General features: G+C 36.0%; 1 protein-coding gene across 1 annotated transcript in view; it reads right to left on the minus strand.

The window, feature by feature from the left end:
* The window catches only part of myo16.S (myosin XVI S homeolog), a 139,642-nt gene that overhangs the window by 71,800 nt on the left and 48,961 nt on the right, over positions 1 to 18,881 (minus strand). Inside the window, exons 12-14 of the mRNA XM_041584256.1 lie at positions 11,827 to 11,892; positions 5,924 to 6,051; positions 1,778 to 1,883 (exon numbers count right to left, since the gene is read on the minus strand). Coding sequence (XP_041440190.1) covers positions 1,778 to 1,883; positions 5,924 to 6,051; positions 11,827 to 11,892 — 300 coding nt within the window. The remainder of the gene's footprint in view (positions 1 to 1,777; positions 1,884 to 5,923; positions 6,052 to 11,826; positions 11,893 to 18,881) is intronic.

Genomic DNA, 18,881 nt, shown 5'->3' on the forward strand with positions numbered 1-18,881 from the left:
CAACTTTTCTATAGGTGATATTAAATATGGATGAGCGAAATATTTAACTGCGTTTTGCTGTGAAAAAAACAGCCATATACTCTAATGTATTGTTAATGTAGACATATAGGACAAATGAAAAAGCCCTCATTTTGTAGTCAATAATGAATACTATATGGTGCTGGTTTTACTTTTAGTTATAAATTAATATTGTCTTCAAAAATGGTCCTTTTATTGGCGCTCCCCATAGATGTTTTCAGGTCCCTGTCCATGTTTCAAATGAGGGGTGGGCTTGTCCTAACAGTCCCAGCCAGAAGCATAGTAGGAGGGGTATAGACAATCACAGCCCTGCAGTCATACATGCAAAGACAGGCTTCCGTTCCCTATCAGGTCAGCTTAGCTGCTGATTGGTTCCTATCCTACAGTGCAGTGTGCTGAATGCTGCTGACTCCCCTGCACAGTGAGATAATTCGGTGGGCAGAAAGTGGAAGAGAAGGGAGGCATTATTAGGGTTTTTGCAGAAATAGTCAATAAATCAGTTAGGAACACTACCTTACATTACATTCTTGCTTTTCACACAAGGTGCAGTTTTATTAAGGGTCGAAATGTTTTTCGTTAAAAACTGTCAAATTCTAATTGGGAATAATCCAAACTCGATTTGAATTTCAATTCGAATTTGAATTTTGAGATTTATCAAACCCGGCCCTTTAAAAATTCATATTTGACTATTTGCCACCTAAAACCTGCCGGGTTCATGTATACATCAATTGGAGAGGTCCAGGGGCCAATTTGAACATGTTAATAGCCTTTCTGACATTCAAGTTTTTTTCGGGGGTTGAATGTGCTGGGGCCCTTAGGTTTTTTGCAACACCACTGAGCATAACTTTACATGGGCACTAATTTGCTATTACTATAAAAAAAACTGTACTGGGACAGTTTATCTCCTATGTTACTAAAAAAAAGCCTGACCGCAAATTTGCACCTGCCCAATAAATCACTAATGCACATAAATATCTTACTACCGCAATGCTACAAACGAATATTTTGTAAGTGAAAGAAAAACAGACCCTTCTATGCCTGTCCTACTTTTCATTGATCCCATTTTAATAAAGAGTTATTTTATGCTTATACAATAACGTTTTATTGATACTATTTTTCCCTTACAAAATGCTGTTCTTAAGGAGTGACATGTCCCATAAAATTGTCACAAATATCTCAGCAAAAAATAAATGTATTCTCTGTCAGGGATACAACTAATGAATGCACATTGCAGGGCTGCGCTGATTGGATTTAATTGAAATTGCAATCAGAGCAGCCCCTCTAGCTGGATTCTCTAAATGTATCTAGTCCCCAAAATGCATAAGGCTTTCGTGTCTGTTCAGTATTTGCATGAAATAAAGTCTGCAGTTCCTTTAGCCTGCCGAAGTGTGATATTATTAATACCAGTATTTCAGCAAAGTGGGCCAACAGTGCTAAAATCTGCCAATCCTGTAAGAACTGTTACAATAAAGTGTGTACCTTGGTTCATCACGTCTATGTGTACCATGTCTGCTGGAAAGTTACACCACTTGTGACATGTCTTAAACTATGGCTGCTGCATGGAGCTTAAAGAGAGGGAGACCCTATCTGAAGCAGTCCTCCATAAAATCTTACATTTACATGATAACGACACACAGCACTGTGTTATGTAAAGTGAGCCATTTTCTGGAACCATTATAATCTTCTTAGTTGAATGTGAAATATAGTTGGAGAAACCAAAAATATTAGCCAGCGTTGTAAATAAATATCAGTAACTTACATGTTTAATCTTTGAATACAGTGAATTTTTGCTGGTTCCACATTTAAAGGCCAAATGTTTAACTATGTGCTTGCACGATTCTGTCTTCCCAGAACCACTTTCTCCACTGAAATATAATAGCATAAAGTAGATCAATATTAAGGACAACACCATTTTACAATAATTTTTAGAATCAAATGAAAACATGAAATGTAGTTTGCTCAACTCCTCCTAGAAAAATTGACCACATTGTAGTTGGTTTTTTTAAACAGAACAGCAAAATGCAGTTTAGGAGGAAATATGCTAATGGGAAGATTTGTTAAGGGTCGAATTGAAAGTTCAAAATAGTATTTTTGAATTTTTTTATGGTCAAAAAGCTCAAATTGAAATTGTAAATAGTCTAACTTGATTTGAATTTTAATTCAAATTTTGAGATTTATCAAACCATGCGCCTTTAAAAATTAGAATTTGACTATTCGCCACCTAAAACCTGCCGAGTTCATGTATAAGTCAATGGGAGAGGTCCTATTTGAAGATGTTACTAGCCTTCGTGACATTCGAGTTTTTTTAGAGAAAAAACTCGATTCGAGTTTAGCCGAATTGGCTTTGAATTCGATTCAAGTTTTCTGGTCGGTAATATTAGTTCGAATTTCAAATATTCACATTTTTTATTTAATAAATCCCCAATCAAATTTCGAGTATGTTCAAATTCATAAGAGTTGAAAAAAATTCACATGAATTCAAAAGTCGACCTTTGATAAATGATAAAAGTGAGTTTCAAAAATAATCTACAAAACACACTTTCAGTTCCTGGGAAAAAGTATGCAAAGAATAGCATTTCTGACATTTCCTTAACAAAGTCAAAAATAAGATATGGCCCATTTATTCCTTTTTACTTTCATGCCAAGTGTTTTGGCCCCCACCACAAAAGGCTCAATTAATAAAATGTCATTAGCCATTAGCCAACTCCATTATTAAAAATTCCTTTCTAGAAACACACTCTTCATGTAGTGAGCAAGTCTTATGCAAAATACTTGAAGAGTTAAAAACTCAGTAAATGCAAATACAAGTATACAAATATACAAATGCAAGACACTTTCTCAAGGGCTATTAATGATTTCTTATTTGGAATTTTCTATATAAAAATTATTGGAAAAATAATATACAGTACATGGAATAGAAATGATTTTTTATATGTAGCGCCTTTCTCCTGTCGGACTGAAAGCAAGCAAGGCAGAAATTATGGGTTCATTAAAGGAAAATTATATCCCCAATATGAATACTTTAGTAATGGATAGTTTATATCATATTAAGTGGCATATTAAAGAATTTTACCAAACTGGAATATATAATTCAGTTATTATTGCCCTTTTACATCTTTTCCTTTGAGCCCCCATTTTATTATACTCATACAGTTCAATGCAGTGTACCCAAAGTACCTCCAATCTTTAATTGGTGCAGAGTACAATAAACAAACGTTTCAGAAACCTCATGCCCCCTTTGTCAGTGACAAAGTACATTTATCACTGATGAAGGGGGCGTGAGGCCTCTGAAACGTTTGATTTTTGTACTCCATTAACCTTCACGTTGAGTCAAGTGATAATCCGAAGGTAGTACCGACAAGGAAGTGTATAAAAAGTTGCAACAAACCATGAGTGTATTGAACCCTAAATCTATTGCTGATTTTATTATATGCAACCCTTAGTTCCTAAAATGGCAATTTTCTATTTATGACTACCAAATAGCACATATTACTTAAAAAAAAGTATATTATTATGAAAATGGTTTATTTACATGAAGCAGACTTTTACATGTGAGCTGTTTTATGCAATATATTTTAATGGAGACCTACATTAGTATTTTTTTTTTCATCAAACCTAGAAAACTTGATCGCTTAAAAACATGGAAAAACTCAACCCAGAAATAACACATTCCACTTATCATTTTAAATGTCGACCAACTTTTTAAAAAAAATGTGGAAAAAAATTGCTTAGGGTAACTCCCTTTGACGTTTAAATGAACTTGCCAAGTTTTAGATGCTGCATTTTTACATTTGAGTTTTTTAAATTTTTTGCACTTAATAAAATCTCGAACATTTGACTTTTGTATGCTTTCCTTTAAGTCCTTGTCCTATGTCCTTGAAACACATTCAGAATAATAATTAATTCTTCCAAGATCAACGAAGATTAGTACACCACCATTGATGCTCGATGAATACTAAAAAAAATGATCATTGCAGGGGAAGAAACGTTTTTGAAAAACACAGGGCACATATCTTAATAAAAATAATAATTATTAAAAAAAATGTAAAGATTTCATACATTTCTACTTCACATAGCTAAGAATTTTACTAAAAAAAAAGATAATTGTAGTGGGGATTTGCAGCTAAATGACTCAATTACATTTTTGCAATAGATCAAAGTGTAGCTAATGAATGTGGAATGCTCATGGAGTTGTCAGTGTGACCTTCCTGTATTCAAAGTATAATGAGAGCAATAATTTCCTGAAAACAATAAACATTTAGAATTTAAGAGCATATGGTTTGCTGGAGCCTCTGTTAAGTCATTCATCTAATAAAAACAAAATGCACACACCCACACAGAACAATTTGTTTGTTCTCTCAGAGATGTGGATAAATAAATAGATAGTTTCAAATACAAACATTTGAGGGATATGAAAGAAATGTAATTTGCAGGAACTGGTTAATCTAATAAATCTTTAGGGGGTGTATGGGTTTCCCCTATACACTAAGGGGCACATTTACTTAGGGTCGACTATCGAGGGGTTAATTAACCCTCGATATTCGACCGTCAAAGTAAAATCCTTCGACTATCAAAGTCGAAGGATTTACCGCATTTCGTACGATCGAACGAAAAATCGTTTGATCGAACGATTAAATCCTTCGAATTGAACGTTTCGAAGGATTTTATCCATCAATCGAACGATTTTCCTTTGATCAGAAAATTGTTAGGAAGCCTATGGGGACCTTCCCCATAGGCTAACATTGATTTTCTGTAGGTTTTAGGTGGCAAAGTACTTGGTCAAAGTTTTTTTTAAAGAGACAGTACTTCGACTTTTGAACGATTTTTAGCTCGAATTGTTCGATTCAAAGTCGAAGCCATGGTCGAAGTAGCCAATTCGATGGTCGAAGTAGCCAAAAAAACATTCAAACTTCAAAGTATTTTTTCTTCTATTCCTTCACTCGAGCTAAGTAGATGTGCCCCATAGTTTGTGCCAATATTTTTGTGAGTAAGGATGGGCGAATTTTTTTGTCGCCCATAGACTTTAATGGGAATAGACGACAATTCGCCGGCGGTGAATTTTTGGCAAAACAAAACAGGTCAAATTCGCCCATCCCTAATTGTGAGCCCTAATAGTGAAACAAAGGCTTTACCAGAATGAAGATGAGTAAATCACACTAGATCATTGTGTAAAATGTGGACAAAGAAATATATATGAGCAACTGGAATTGTTTTGGGGAACTGTGAAAATACTGAGTAAAATAGGTGGGAAAAAGATCTGTTCTTGTTGGAAGGTTTTATTCATAAAAATGCAGGATTCCCTAGTAGCGGGGACTGTCCACTATTTATTACCCTAATGGTGGAGAGGTGCAAAGAGAGCAAAGGGAATCTCAAAAGAATTGTGTGAGGAACTTTCAATGTGGATGTGAGAATAAAACGATCCATGATGTATAATACACCAAATGCTTTTGTGACCTCTAATATAAAGAGCCCTCTACTGTTATGTTTTAGTTTATTGTAGCAAAATGTGACCAATAGAACACAACAGTAAGAACACTTCTCACAGCTCTGATTTCATGGTTACTATATTTGGGCCCTTAACGGTAAATGTAAAAAAATATATAGATTTTTTTAATTACAAAATGAAATCTGCTATTGTAGCAGAAGTTTACTGAAACACGTGACTAATGCTTATTTGTTCTTACAATAACACAGCAAACATAAAAGTCTATTCAAATGGAAAAAAAAGATTGTGACATGTTATCATATATGCCAGCAGCCAAATTCTGAAAAATGTTGTTGCTCATTTTATATTTCATGCCGTAACAATCATTTTCATAATTGCTTCAAGGGATTTTGTGTGAAATTACAGAGGCAATCTTGGACCACAAAGAAATTAATTATGTAAATGCTAGACAGTCTGTACCTTAAGATAAAACACTGGGGTCGTCTCTCTTGGAAAAGCATATGGTAAGCTCTCTCGGAACAGGCAAAAATGTGTGGGGGAAGAGAGGAACATAAGCTTCCAGAGTTATTGTTGTATAATTGGGTAACCTAAAAAGAAAGCAACATTTACAGAGTTATTTCCAGTTTCCTTTATCCATACCCATTTTTAACAGTAGGTAAGCATGATTGGAAAAAGCTTAGTTTAACATACTATACAATTGCCTGGGATTGTAAAAGCAATGACATATATTTTAATATTAACAGGGGTATTTATGTCTGCTTTTACCATTGCACGGTAACCTTGACAAAGGTCTCTGTTGAAAAAAAAACAACTTCTTTCACTTTAAAAGTCCTGTGATTGCAGTTTTTATATGCTGCTTTATTACAAAAGATTCTTACATCCAGACACTTGCTTTCTAAATGGAGTGCAAACTTTTGGCTGTTATATAATTATTAATAAAGAGAGCCATGAATATTCTGTAAAATGTATCCTTATAAAATTTATATTTGGTGCTTAGGCATGTAATTTGTGACACACCAAAACTTTTGTTTTATATATATAAAAAAATGTACACCCTGCTATAAAATATGAGAGTACTGGAAGTCAACAAGTCAACTACCGTATATACTCGAGTATAAGCCGTCCCGAGTATAAGCCGAGGTACCTAATTTTACCTCCAAAAACTGGGAAAGCTTATTGACTCGAGTATAAGCCGAGGGTGAGAAATGCAGCAGCTTCTGGTAAGTTTCAATCAAAAAATTGAGGGTTTCTGCTCCCATTGGAGGTGCCGGCGTCTTGTTTTTGGATGCCGGCGACCATTCTTGGACGCCGGCGAATATTCTTGGACGCCGGCGACTATTCTTGGGCGCCAGCGACTATTCTTGGGCGCCGGCGACTATTCTTGGGTGCCGGCGACCGTTTTTGCGATTGACCCAAGTATAAGCCGAGGTAGCGTTTTTCAGCATATTTTGGGGGCTGAAAAACTCGGCTTATACTCGAGTATATACGGTAAGCATTTAATGACCTGTATAAAAACACTTTGCCACCAGCCTTGTGCCTTTATAAGGACATGGAACTTCTTGGTGACTTTTAATATACTTATGTTTTACAATAGGGGTTTACATTGCGCTCTCTCTCTCTCTCTCTCTCTCTCTCAATATATATATATATATATATATATATATATATATATATATATATATATATATATATATATATATATATATACATACATATTTAAAACTCAACCCCCATATATAATAAAAGGAATTAAGTTTGTCCAGGTGCATTTATTATATACCCCCCCCCCATTGACTGTGTTAGGGAGCACACTGATTATTAGGGCAAACAAACTTTACGTATGCAATTTTTTTATTTATTTATTTAAAAATGTGTGCACATTATTTCCATTTTGGGAGTCTCTACATGTCGCATACCTTCTTGCACTTTGTGGTCATTTTAAGAAATTAAAAAAAAACTTTTGGGGAAGGAAACGTCTAGTGTTTTGAAAATTCTGCATTGTACTGCTGTTGGCTACTGATCTATACAATTCATAAAATTGAAGTTCTGACTCTAAATGCTTAAACAAATAACAGATTTTTCATAATAAAAATATTCATAAATCTTAGTTTTCACTCAAGTAAACTAAAAGTTCACTACAGGTAATTCCCCTGAATTGAAAGAGCACAAAATGCTTCCCATGCTAAACACGTTTAATAAAAATAAATCATTTGGTGTATGTATTTATTTATTAAAGGGTTATTTAATATAGTCCGATTTTTTCTGGTTGGATATTTAAAGGGGAAAACACCATTTTTTCAGAGCAAAAAAAACCTCAGAATTTTCATGATTTATTAAATCCAGAGGCTGCTAAAAGTCCGAATAAAAAAGTACTCGATCCTAAACCTGCTGAGAAATCCTAAACCTCATGTAGAAATCAATGGCAGATGTCCCATTTACAATTGGAAAATATTATGATCAGCACTGTGTTTTGTACAATAATCAGAATAAATATTGGTTTTCAGGCATCAAATACAAAAAAATGGTACGATTTGTATTCTTAAAGGGATACTGTCGCGGGAAAATTTTTTTTTTACAAAATGTATCAGTTAATAGTGCTACTTCAGCAGAATCTGCCATTGAAATCCGTTTTTCAAAAGAGCAAACAGATTTTTTTATATTTAATTTTTAAATTTGCTGTGGGGCTAGACATTTTGACATTTTCCCAGCAGCCCCCAGTCATGTGACTTGTGCTCTAAAAAACCTCAGGCACACTTTACTGCTGCACTGCAAGTTGGAGTGATGTCATTACCCCTCCCTCCTACAAGCTGATGTAATGTAAACCGAGCCTTTTCTAGTCAGCCTGTTAATTGAACAATAGGCAGGTATCAAGATAACAGCTCTCACTGACAACTCTTCAGAAGGATTCTGCTGAATGGACTGAGAGGAGTTCTGTAGCTGCCTGCTGTTACCAGTGCTTTGCTCCACAGCCTTAGACCCTGGTAATAGTGGGCAGGGAGGAGAAAGGCAGTGTTCGGCTTGGAAATGTTAACAGAGCTATGGTAGTGAAGAGTGCAATTGTGAATTATTTATACCTCTTATAACAAAAGCGCAATGCCAAGACTGATGATAGGGAACAGAAAAGGGAAAAAAAAGGACATTCTCGAGAAACAGGAAAAACTAAGAGGGATGAAGTGTAGGAAGGGTTAAATAGTTCAGGGTTGCTTTCTATAGTTTATCAATGAAGAGAGAAGGGAGTAGATAGTTATATATAAACACTGCAGGCACGGAGTGAGTCTGTGTGGGGGTGGGATAGCCGAGGGAACACGGTCACAGCTCTATCACCTTATCTTGTAACCAGCCTCAAACATACAAATGAAGGCAGCAAGGAGTAAAATCTCTACCCTCCCAACTCTGCAAACGCTATCAAAGGAATGCAGAGAGTAAATGTACCGAAGGGCAGGAGCTGTTTTAGTTTTCTGTATGCAAAGGGCTGCTCGTGGACGCTGGAGAGCAAACAGGAAGTGGGAAGTGAAAGCAGTAGCTGCTCTGCATACAATGTGACCGCTCTCCTGGTGACATCACACGCATGAGCAGAGAGGGGAGGGGGAGGACACAGAAGGGGAGGGGGAGTGCACAGATGGATCCTAATGTCGCAGCACGACTTGGCTTTCTACCAGAGGCTGGCTGCCTCCAAGCACACAGGTAATGCCGTGCCTGCTGTTAGTGTAGCCCTTGATGCATGTATAATGAGCAAATATGGAAGCCCCCATGACAAAATAAAAACTATAATAACTTATGTATTGAAATGTGAATTAACATTTTATTTGCCAGACAGTGTTTATTGAGGTGTACTTTTTAGAAAAAGGCAAAAAAAAAAAAAAGTTTAAAATGATGACAGATTCCCTTTAATGATTTTATCGAGTCTTTTCCTGCACCAGATTTTTTTGAGTTAATTTATTGATAAATATGGTAAAATGGGCATGGGAAGTGGTTTTAAAAAAATTTTTCCCCGTTTTTATAAATTTTCGGTTTTTAGTAAATAACCACCCAAATGTGTATTGTGTATATATATATATATATATATATATATATATATATATATATATATATATATATATATATATATATATAAAAACTATTTCCCTCATTCCTGATTTCTTATTCTTTTGCATGTTTGTCACACAAAATGTTTCTGATCATCAAACACATTTAACTATTAATCAAAGATTAGTCAAAGATAACACAAGTAAACACAAAATGCAGTTTTTAAATGAGGGTTTTTATTATTTAGGGAGAAAAGAAATCCAAACCTGTGTGAAAAAGTAATTGCCTCCTGAACCTAATAACTGGTTGGGCCACCCTTAGCAGCAATAACTGCAATCAAGCGTTTGCGATAACTTGCAGCGAGTCTTTTACAGCGCTCTGGAGGAATTTTGGCCCACTCATCTTTGCAGAATTGTTGTAATTCAGCTTTATTTGAGGGGTTTCTAGCATGAACCGCCTTTTTAAGGTCATGCCACAACATCCCAATAGGATTCAGGTCAGGACTTTGACTAGGCCACTCCAAAGTCTTCATTTTGTTTTTCTTCAGCCATTCAGAGGTGGATTTGCTGGTGTGTTTTGAGTCATTGTCCTGCTGCAGCACCCAAGATCGCTTCAGCTTGAGTTGACGAACAGATGGCCGGACATTCTCCTTCAGGATTTTTTGGTAGACAGTAGAATTCATGGTTCCATCTATCACAGCAAGTCTTCCAGGTCCTGAAGCAGCAAAACAACCCCAGACCATCACACTACCACCACCATATTTTACTGTTGGTATGATGTTCTTTTTCTGAAATGCTGTGTTACTTTTACGCCAGATGTAACGGGACGCGCACCTTCCAAAAAGTTCAACTTTTGTCTCGTCGGTCCACAAGGTATTTTCCCAAAAGTCTTGGCAATCATTGAGATGTTTTTTAGCAAAATTGAGACGAGCCTTAATGTTCTTTTTGCTTAAAAGTGGTTTGCACCTTGGAAATCTGCCATGCAGGCCGTTTTGCCCAGTCTCTTTCTTATGGTGGAGTCGCGAACACTGACCTTAACTGAGGCAAGTGAGGCCTGCAGTTCTTTAGATGTTGTCCTGGGGTCTTTTGTGGCCTCTCGGATGAGTTTTCTCTGCGCTCTTGGGGTAATTTTGGTCGGCCGGCCACTCCTGGGAAGGTTCACCACTGTTCCATGTTTTTGCCATTTGTGGATAATGGCTCTCACTGTGGTTCGCTGGAGTCCCAAAGCTTTAGAAATGGCTTTATAACCTTTGAAATTGAACTCAGGTGTGATAAACCACAGTTAAGTTATTTTTTAACAAGGGGGGCAATCACTTTTTCACACAGGCCCATGTAGATTTGGAGTTTTTTTTCTCCCTTAATAACGTAAACCTTCATTTAAAAACTGCATTTTGTGTTCAATTATGTTATCTTTGACTAATAGTTAACGGTTTTTGATGAGCATAAACATTTAAGTGTGACAAACATGCAAAAGAATAAGAAATCAGGAAGGGGGCAAATAGTTTTTCACACCACTGTATATATATATATATATATATATATATATATATATATATATATATATATATATATATATATATATATATATATATATATATATATATATATATATATATATATATATATATATATATATATATATATATATATATATATATATATATATATATATACACAGAATAATGGGCTTATATACTAAAAAATTAAAGTGCCAGATTGTTTTGCCACAATCACTTTGCTTTTTTTTTCACCCACAGCTGTTAGGGGCAAATCTTTGCATCTACTGAGTCAGATGCCAACATATCCAGGGGAAGATTAATTGTCTCCTCAGCCATGGACTGTGCCCTGTGCCCTAGACTATGCCCTACCCTTCTGTCCCTAACTCCTGTTATAGGTAAGGTGATGATAGACATTATGTTTGTCAGGAAGACTTCCAAACCCATCTTAAATACATCAAGGTTCTCTGCTATCACAGCATCACCAGGTAGAGCATTCCAGAGCCTCTTGCCCTTTTCAATTTCTGTGTGAAAAAAACAATCCCCCATTGTTGTCTACGATACCCTCTAATTTATTTATAACACACACGCACACACACACACACACACACACCACCCTAACCAGTTTGGTTGCACATCTCTTCACTTTTTTCAGATTATTACTATACTTCCTATAGACCAGTCCCCAGAACTAAATTAAATGTCCATGGCTACAACAAGCTTTTCAAGAGTTTACCAAGTGTGAAACCTAGGCCATGCATACAGTCCTGTGAAAATAACTGTGCTATGTATTTCCATTTTTGTCCTGCTGATTAATATATAAAATTGTAGAATATCTTACCAGGGTTGAGTATATAGGGAGGTTCTTGTATGGATTAACAAGCAGAAGAATATTCCCAATGTAGGTCTAAAAGTAAATAACAATCCATATAAGTACAGTGCATAATATTTATATTTTATACTTTATTTTGCAACATCAAGTTAATGTTTCAGTGGAAGCCCTTACACCTGCCAGTATTAAACATTTCCTTATCTAGCACACTAAACCAAACATGAAAAATGTGCCACATATATCCCAAGTACACTGCAGAATCTGATTATCAGTGACTAGGCATTCTTGGCTATTATTGACTATTATATAATGACCCAATGAGGCTTTTATGTAATGTAAAAACAATATAAATAATTCTACCTTATACTTTTCACCTACAACTATACAACAGATTACCCCTGCTTCAAGGCAAGGATGTCAGAGTGCAGAGGAGGACGTTTCTCTTAGCTGCAAAAACATTTAAAGTGTTGGCATTAGCAGCCCCCATTGGAGACAATACCCTTTATAGCCCTGAAGTACACAGAAAACCACTCCAGCCATGGATGAAAATGGTCACATCTTTTATATTACAAGTGAGCAGAATTGCTTCTGGACATTATAAAATAAGTTATACAGCTGAAATAACTTACACCATGACAACAGCAAAGGAATGCTCAACAACAATCAATAGCAAATGAGTGAGTGAAGCTTTTGCTGTTTAGGCATGGTGTGACACTGCAGTAGGCATTGAGTGATGTCCCCACGTTCAGCCTTCTGTGTTTCTATTAGGACAACGTAACTACAGTTGTATGGTAAGCATTTGGCAATCACCATGCTGAAAAGGAAGCAGCTAGATCAAATTATCAAATGTAGTCTAGTATGAACACAATAAATAAAGTAAGGTTTGTCTGCATTGTACACAGAGACCAAATAATTCATCCCATAAATAATGGCCCACTGATAATAATTATGCTGATGTTATTTGGGGGTCTTTGGTTCCTACAAAGCCAATAGCAGCAGTATTATGTTCCATAACATGGGACAGAGAGAAAAAGATCATCAAATACTTGTACAAAATACAGTAGCTGCATAAGACACAAAAATTCACCAGCTCTTACTGATTCCTCACATATGCTCTTGCTACTATATATGTGTGTGTGTGTGTGTGTGTATGTGTGTATATATATATATATATATATCCTGTATATATATCCACACATATAAACAGGTATGGGATCCGTTATCCGGAAATGTGTCATCCAGAAAGCTCTGAATTACGGAAAGGCCCTCTCACATAGACTCCATTATAATGAAATAATCCAAATGTTAAAAAATCATTTTCTTTTTCGCTGTAATAACAAAACAGTACCATATACTTGATCCAAACTAAGATAGAAATAATCCTTATTGGAAGCAAAACCAGCCTATTGGGTTTATTTAATGTTTACATTATTTCCTAGTAGACAAGATATGGAGATCAAATTACGGAAAGATCCGTTATCCGGAAAACCCCAGGTCCAGAGCATTCTGAATAACATGTCCCATACCTGTAGCCAACATTTCGAGCACCAACAGTGCTCTTCCTGTTCCTGAGGAAGAGCGCTGTTTGTGCTTGAAATGTTGGAATATTTGTAATAAAACATTTTTCTTAATCTTCTTATTCTGCATACTATTTGTTATCATATTGATTTTTATGGTTTATTGTGAAAACCAAATAAAATATTTCAAACCAGAAAACTTTTTTCTTTCCATTAAGTCCTAGTGAGTGCGGTACTCTGTTTCTTTATTTATTTTAGTTGACCAGCACCCCGGCTGTTAACTAAATTTTTGCAGGGTTGTGCTCCTCTCTGCACATCAAAAGTACCTCTGCCAGGATTCGTTAATAAAAATCACAACCAACCAGCGCAAGGAGAGCTCGTTCTATGATACTTACGCCATTGTCTCCCCGTTCACAGAATAGGCACAATATATCGAACTCGTACCCTCTCAACTATGTGACAGTGATGTTTGGTTTGTAGCCTCCCACAGGCTTACATTACTGTAATGGTGCCTCTGGTAAAAAAAGGACGGTAAAGCCCAGTCATTGACAGAGGTGTCTTTCGTGGTCTCCAGGGGCTGAAACGTTACATATATATATATATATATATATATATATATATATATATATATATATATATATATATATATATATATAACATGCAGGCAGAGCGCACACCATTAGCCAAAAATAGAACCTGGGTGGCAGTCTGAATATAAATAGATACCAAGGTGAGTTGACTTTCCCTGATGAAAGTTCCAGTGTGGAATTGAAACGTTGGAACCAATAAACTGACATTTTGCTTGCTGAAACCTTTTCCTCAAAACTTCCTTGGAGTGCTGTCATCTCACCTTGGTCTGTGTGTGTATATATATATATATATATATATATATATATATATATATATATATATATATATATATAATGTGTTACTTATCCAGTTGCCAGTCTGTCACCGATGCAGAAGTAATATACTTACTGAAGGGATGAATTATTGCACAGTATTCTCTTAATTCAATAAACTCATTATATAAATATAAAAGTTACAGATGGCTTTCATATTAAAGATTAAAAAATGTTGTAGTTATACTGTTTTCCAGTGTTCAGATATGGTGGTCCCAGCACAGAAGGAGTCAAATGAGCTATTAGTAAGGGTCTCTATGGCAGCTGGGAAACGCTTTGTGCCAAGCTACCCTTGAACAGAGAATTCAGGTGCACATTTAAATCTGTCGTTGTAAGCAAGTTCATTGTCTGTGTTAGCAGCATCGAAAATGTGGACTGACAATGATTCATGATTACAATGGTTAGAATGAGCAACTGGCAAGGGAGTGTAGGATAGCTAGCAGATGCACCAACAAAGAATTGTTAAGCATCATTCTAGATACAAAGTTAATTCTCCCTAAAATAAAAATGTTACTGCATCTGAACAGTTCATAATAAGTATCAGAAATGTTCTAGTTCAGAACAATTGACCAGCAATGTAAAGTACTAATTGTTGTATTTAAAATATAAAGTAAATATAAATACTGTGTATATATATTTATTTATACACATATGTACTGTAAAAACCTTGGACCTTCAAACTATCTTATAATAAAAAGACAAAGTTTTTTTTATAAAGGGTATGCCGGTTTGAAGATAGATATATATATATATATATGTATATATAGACAATGGTTTAAATCTTGCGCAAAAATATAGTAGACTTCGGATGCGCAAAATACAAAGGGATTCCACCCCGAAAATCGAATTCGAACAAACAGTTTGATATGCGCTTCCGTTTAAGAAATAAAAATAAAAAATAAAAATAAATACACCAACTTTCAGTATCCCCCAATTGTCCCAAAGTTTCCCTATAGTCCACCAAGGTCCGGAGCCGAAGATGGTAACCCAGAAACCGCTTCCACAACTGGCGATCTCTTCTAAACCTTAAAACACAGAGGAAACAAAAACCGCACCAATGTGAAAAACTTCCAAAGCCGGTATCAAGGCCCTGCTCTGGTTACTACTCACAGGATTTCCCGGACACGGCTTGCACACAAGAACAGATCTGCGGTGAGGTAAGTCTCAGCTTGTCCTCCTATGCGATGCCGCTAGTATACTTCACAATTTCACGGTCCTGTGCGCTCGCTATCTCTGCGATTCTGTTCCTGAGCGTTCAAGTTGATTTGTATCCCACAGTCTTGGCGTCCTCTCATACACTTCCCAGGTCAGTCAGAGTCAGGCACTCACGGATTGATCAAAGGATTGGGAATGCCTTGTGCTGAGGCTGCAGCTTCCTCGCTTGCTGAGTTAGACTAACTCAGCAAGCGAGGAAGCTGCAGCCTCAGCACAAGGCATTCCCAATCCTTTGATCAATCCGTGAGTGCCTGACTCTGACTGACCTGGGAAGTGTATGAGAGGACGCCAAGACTGTGGGATACAAATCAACAATCCGTAAGGTTTAGAAGAGATCGCCAGTTGTGGAAGCGGTTTCTGGGTTACCATCTTCGGCTCCGGACCTTGGTGGACTATAGGGAAACTTTGGGACAATTGGGGGATACTGAAAGTTGGTGTATTTATTTTTATTTTTTATTTTTATTTCATATATGTATATATATATATATATATATATATATATATATATATATATATATATATATATATATATATATATATATATATATATATATATATATATATACATATATATATATATATATACATATATATATATATATATACATATATATATATATATATATATATATATATATATATATATATATATATATATATATATATATATATATATATATATATATATATATATATATATATATATATATATATATATATATTATGTAACAGTATGGCTGACAGAACATCTGGAAAAGTCCTGGACTCAGTTTATGTTTATGTCAGAATAGTTCTGGGCCAAGTAGCCGACCCAGGTTTTCTTGCATTAAGGCTGGCTAATTTAAACAGCTTTTCTCAGTGTGTGAGGTGGAGTGTGAGAACTGGGAAGAAGACTGTGTGTGTTTTGCAAGCTGAGTTGCAGTTCCTTTTGTTTATTATAAAAGCCAGCCAGGCTGCATTAAACTGTTTAAGGTGGCCTCCGACTAAAGGTTGTCGCTATACAACCCAGCAGCAAAGACACAACTCCAGTTACCACAAGTAAGACTGTCCAAGGGGAAAGGGGTATTAGGAGGAGTAGAGTATTACCATATTCAACAGAAAAAGTTAGTACAGTACTGTGTTATGTATCCATGGGGACTCCAGAGAGTATCCCTTGGTAACAATGTACTTCTATAATCGAGAGGGATTTCCCTCAGTGTTGTCAACTATTGAAAATACCCACTAAGGCTACCACCATGGTTGATTATCTGTCTTAACTTGCTGAAAATCCAGAGCCTAGTCATGGTAATGGGTCTCAAGATACCTTAGAGCTACCTGATTTAGAGACCCATAGAGAAAGCGTTGATTCTGAATAGTTTAAAGACCCCACTCTGGTTAGAGCTTGTGAAAATGATTAATAGGGTATGTTAACCTTATATTGCACTAAAGGGAGATCTGTTGTATCATGTGTCTAAAATGGCTCATGAAGTAACATAACAGCTTGTGATTCCCAAGCCATACCGGTGAACCATATTGGACCTCACCCATGGGCTTTTGAGGAGGGGCCATTTGGGTAATGAGAAAAACCCTGAAATATTATTTCATTGGTTTTACTGGCCTGGGGTAGTAGAGGAAATTAAAAAGTTCTGTGACTCTTGTCCAGAGTGCCAAATCTCTGCCCCTATGCCACATTTCTGAAGTCCCCTTGTGCCACATGCCATTATTGAGGTTCCTTTTGAAAAAATAGCCATGGGCTTAGTGAGTCCTTTGGTAAAATATGCCCGAGGCCACCAGCATATCCTGGCTATTATGCGACTCTTTATCCTGAGGCCATCCCACTATGTAAAACGTCTGCTAAAGTTATTGCCAGAGAGCTGGTGCAAGTGTTTAGTTATCCCCAAGGAGATCCTTGTGGATCATGGTACGCCGTTCATGTCCTGGGTAACCAAAGCTAAGGAGAGAACTGAGGTGCATTTCAATATAAAGTAATGCCTTTTGGTTTAGAAAATGCTCCTGCCACTTTTCAAATGGCAATGGACAATTGTAGTAGAGAAAAGTCTGCTAATTTAAAAAAAAAAATAATATTGCATTGTAGATACAAATACATAATGAATTAGTAATGTAATAAATAAATCTTTTTAAAGAGATACTGACACCAGAAAATCATTTTTTTATATCTATAATAACATTGTCTTGTAATTTTGCCATAAAAGTATTCGCCTGATGCTTTATACATTACCTTTCTTACCTCCATGTTGCTGTATGTGGGTGCTGCCATATTTGTGCAGCAGAAGTCGGTTAGCATTAGAATAGAAACTCTAACTGACAAGTTGAGAAGGGACAGTCAGGTTGGCAAAACAGTCAGGTTTAACTTCAAGTAACAATTACTTACAAAAGCAGAACAATCTGTGAAAAATGATTAGCATGACCTATAGGTAACTTTTAATGTAGATTAATATTTTGAAAACAAACTATTTAGTCACAGTATCACTTTAAATACTAAACCTCAGGGCCGGATTTCGATTGAAAGCATCCCTAGGCCTCTCGCATTCCCCCAACCTCTCACACCAAACCCCCCTGCTTAAACTGCTCCCCGCCCCAGTCGCACCTCTACTGCCTTACCTGTTCACTGATGCTGATCAACAACACTGAGAACTGGGCTAGAGAATTTGAATCTCCTACCCACCCAGTCCCCAGTGTAGGCGATCAACAGTGGTGAACAGGGGTGCAACCAGCTGATGGTATGCTTCCCCCAGATTTTTGCTGTCCTAGGCCCAGGTTTTTGTGGTCTGCCTACAAATATAAACCTCTTAGATCTCTTAGCCCACAAAAAGGTATGATCAACAAAAATATAATCTAAAAGGGATAAGCAGAGCTATATAAATAAGCATTCACAGTGAATAACCCCGAGTCAGGTGAGGCCCATTTATTAAAGGTCAAATTTTAGCAGTTTTAGAACTTTTTAAAATCACGCATAAACTCATTTCCATGAATGCCAGTCATTTATCAAAAAATCCAAACTGAAAAAGCACAAAAGGGAAAAAACAGCCCCTGAGTAGTAGAATTTGATTTTGCTTCATTTAAGTTTTTTAATGATTTTAATCAATTGAGTTTTTGAGATTTACGTTTCTAATAAATAAGCACTCATTCCAGTTTGGTGAATTTTTAAGTTTAAGTATGCCTCGCCAAGACAAATATATAGATGGGTAAGAAAGACAGCCAGTAACGGTCAATTTGTGAAGCAAAAAAATAAGTAGAGTACATGTTTAGACTAATGGGACAAATTGCACCTTATTACCAGCTCAAATAAATGGTGCAAACTAATTAACTAAAAGGCATCTCAAAAAATACATAATTTTATCTGGTTGTTGCTAATGGAAATGTGCATTATATAGTTTAATATGTTTCAAATAAAATGTCAAAAATGCTAAAATAATTTTACGATTTAAAT

Source organism: Xenopus laevis, chromosome 2S (genome assembly GCF_017654675.1).
Source record: "Xenopus laevis strain J_2021 chromosome 2S, Xenopus_laevis_v10.1, whole genome shotgun sequence".
Classification (NCBI taxonomy): domain Eukaryota; kingdom Metazoa; phylum Chordata; class Amphibia; order Anura; family Pipidae; genus Xenopus; species Xenopus laevis.